This window comes from Antrostomus carolinensis, unplaced genomic scaffold, assembly GCF_000700745.2.
Source record: "Antrostomus carolinensis isolate BGI_N321 unplaced genomic scaffold, ASM70074v2 scaffold30742, whole genome shotgun sequence".
NCBI classification, from domain to species: domain Eukaryota; kingdom Metazoa; phylum Chordata; class Aves; order Caprimulgiformes; family Caprimulgidae; genus Antrostomus; species Antrostomus carolinensis.
In genome coordinates, this window is record NW_010298070.1 from 298 (window position 1) to 1,871 (window position 1,574).

At 53.5% G+C, this 1,574-nt stretch overlaps 1 protein-coding gene across 1 annotated transcript; it reads left to right on the top strand.

Moving 5' to 3' along the window:
* Positions 1–456: 456 nt before the first annotated feature.
* Positions 457–587, top strand: LOC114818298 (transmembrane protein 170A; the record flags this gene model as incomplete). The annotated part of the gene is made up of 1 exon (XM_029083579.1): positions 457–587. A coding segment is annotated over one exon (131 nt), but the record flags the coding sequence as incomplete, so codon positions are not given.
* Between the last annotated feature and the right edge of the window lie 987 nt (positions 588–1,574).

Here is a 1,574-nt window from a genome sequence, read left to right on the forward strand (position 1 = left end):
AAGTGTTTCCGGAGGTTTGTCTGGAACTTTGGGTGTCCCAGTTTGTGCCCATTGCCCCTTTTCCTGTCACTGGGCACTGCTGAAAAGAGCCTGGCCCCAAAAAGCACTTACAGGTTTGGTGTCTGTGCCACATTTGCAGCTTGTGGGCTGTGGTGCAGAGGATCCCATGACAAGAGTACGTCCCAAACCGCCCCCCCCTCCACACCCCGTGGCCTCAGCAGCTTTTCCCACCAGCTCACCCATTGCCACCAGCGCGCGTCGGTCACCGGCTGAGGTTTGTCCCACGTCACCCTGTCTGCCGTTCCTGCCAGCCAATGTGCAGGGGTTCAGGGCCCCCTCCCTCAGACCCCCCAGTTCTCTGCCCCAGCCTCACACCCTCTGAGCCTTCCCCCTTCGTCCCTGTCCCACAACAGCGTGCGTCACGCGTTGGTGTGTCACCTTCCCCCCTCTCCACAGGTGCTGCCATCGCTGGAGTCTACAGAGCTGCGGGGAAAAAGATGATTCCCTTTGAAGCCCTGATTTTAGGGGTGGGTCAGACCTTCTGCGTGGTGGTGGTTTCGTTTCTACGGATTTTAGCCACTCTCTAGCTGTTCCTCTGACTCCAGAGATCACAGATCAAAGGAGGAGGAAAGCCATCTCTGAAACAGATCGTGAGGGAGCACAGCTGGAGGTGCCGCCACGCCTGCTTTCTCCACTGCCTCAAGGAGACATGCAGACCTGTTCCTGCCTCCAGCACCGCTTCAAATCCACCTGAAAATCATGAATTTTGTTACTTTTTGGTAACTTGAAGTGCCAAGTGGAACTTTATTTCTCTGAAGGATAGGAAAACAGCTTCTGGAGGAGGAGGAGGACCACCACCTACCTTTTAGCAGTGATGAATTGTAGCAACAGGAGGGAACTGAGATGTGATGTGGCTGTTCTGGGGTAGGAATAGCACTACAGAGTGACACGATGTCTTCAGAGCTCACTTAATGCTTTGACCTCTTGCTGCTTTGTTTGCAGTGAACCTGAAGCTCTTTTAATGTGAATTTTTTTAAATGAGAAAATTAATTAGTTTTCTTCTTGACCCCCAACTTCCTAATACCAAATCTTGGTCATAGCGGAATGGGAGCAGCAAAATCATTTTAGCTGATGGAAGTGGATGGATGAAAGTGCAAACTCGTGGCTGAGAGCTGTGACAGGGGACAGAACTGGAGTGAAAGGGATCATACTGGTGTGGATTTTATGAGGGTGAAGCTCTCCAGGCAATGTGTACCTTGTGCTGAGGCGAAGCACAGCCCAACAGTCGCCCCGCCCCGCTGCCCACGCTGCAGATCCCCGGGTGCCTGTGCCAGTCTGCGCTCTTGCTCCTCAGGAAACTAGGATTTTTAAACATCTCCGTTCCCCTTTTACTTGCTGATCATGTCTACGTGGGTGTGGAGGAACTGGGTGTCCTCACTGATTTCTAAACATCACTGGTCGGGTTATGAAACTCAGCACGCTGCTGCTGCTGCACTGGTGAGAGCGGCGCGGCCGGCACTGGCTGGTCTGGTCATCTCTTGGGTCTTCCCAGGTGCCAAGGTGGGCAGCCCGCC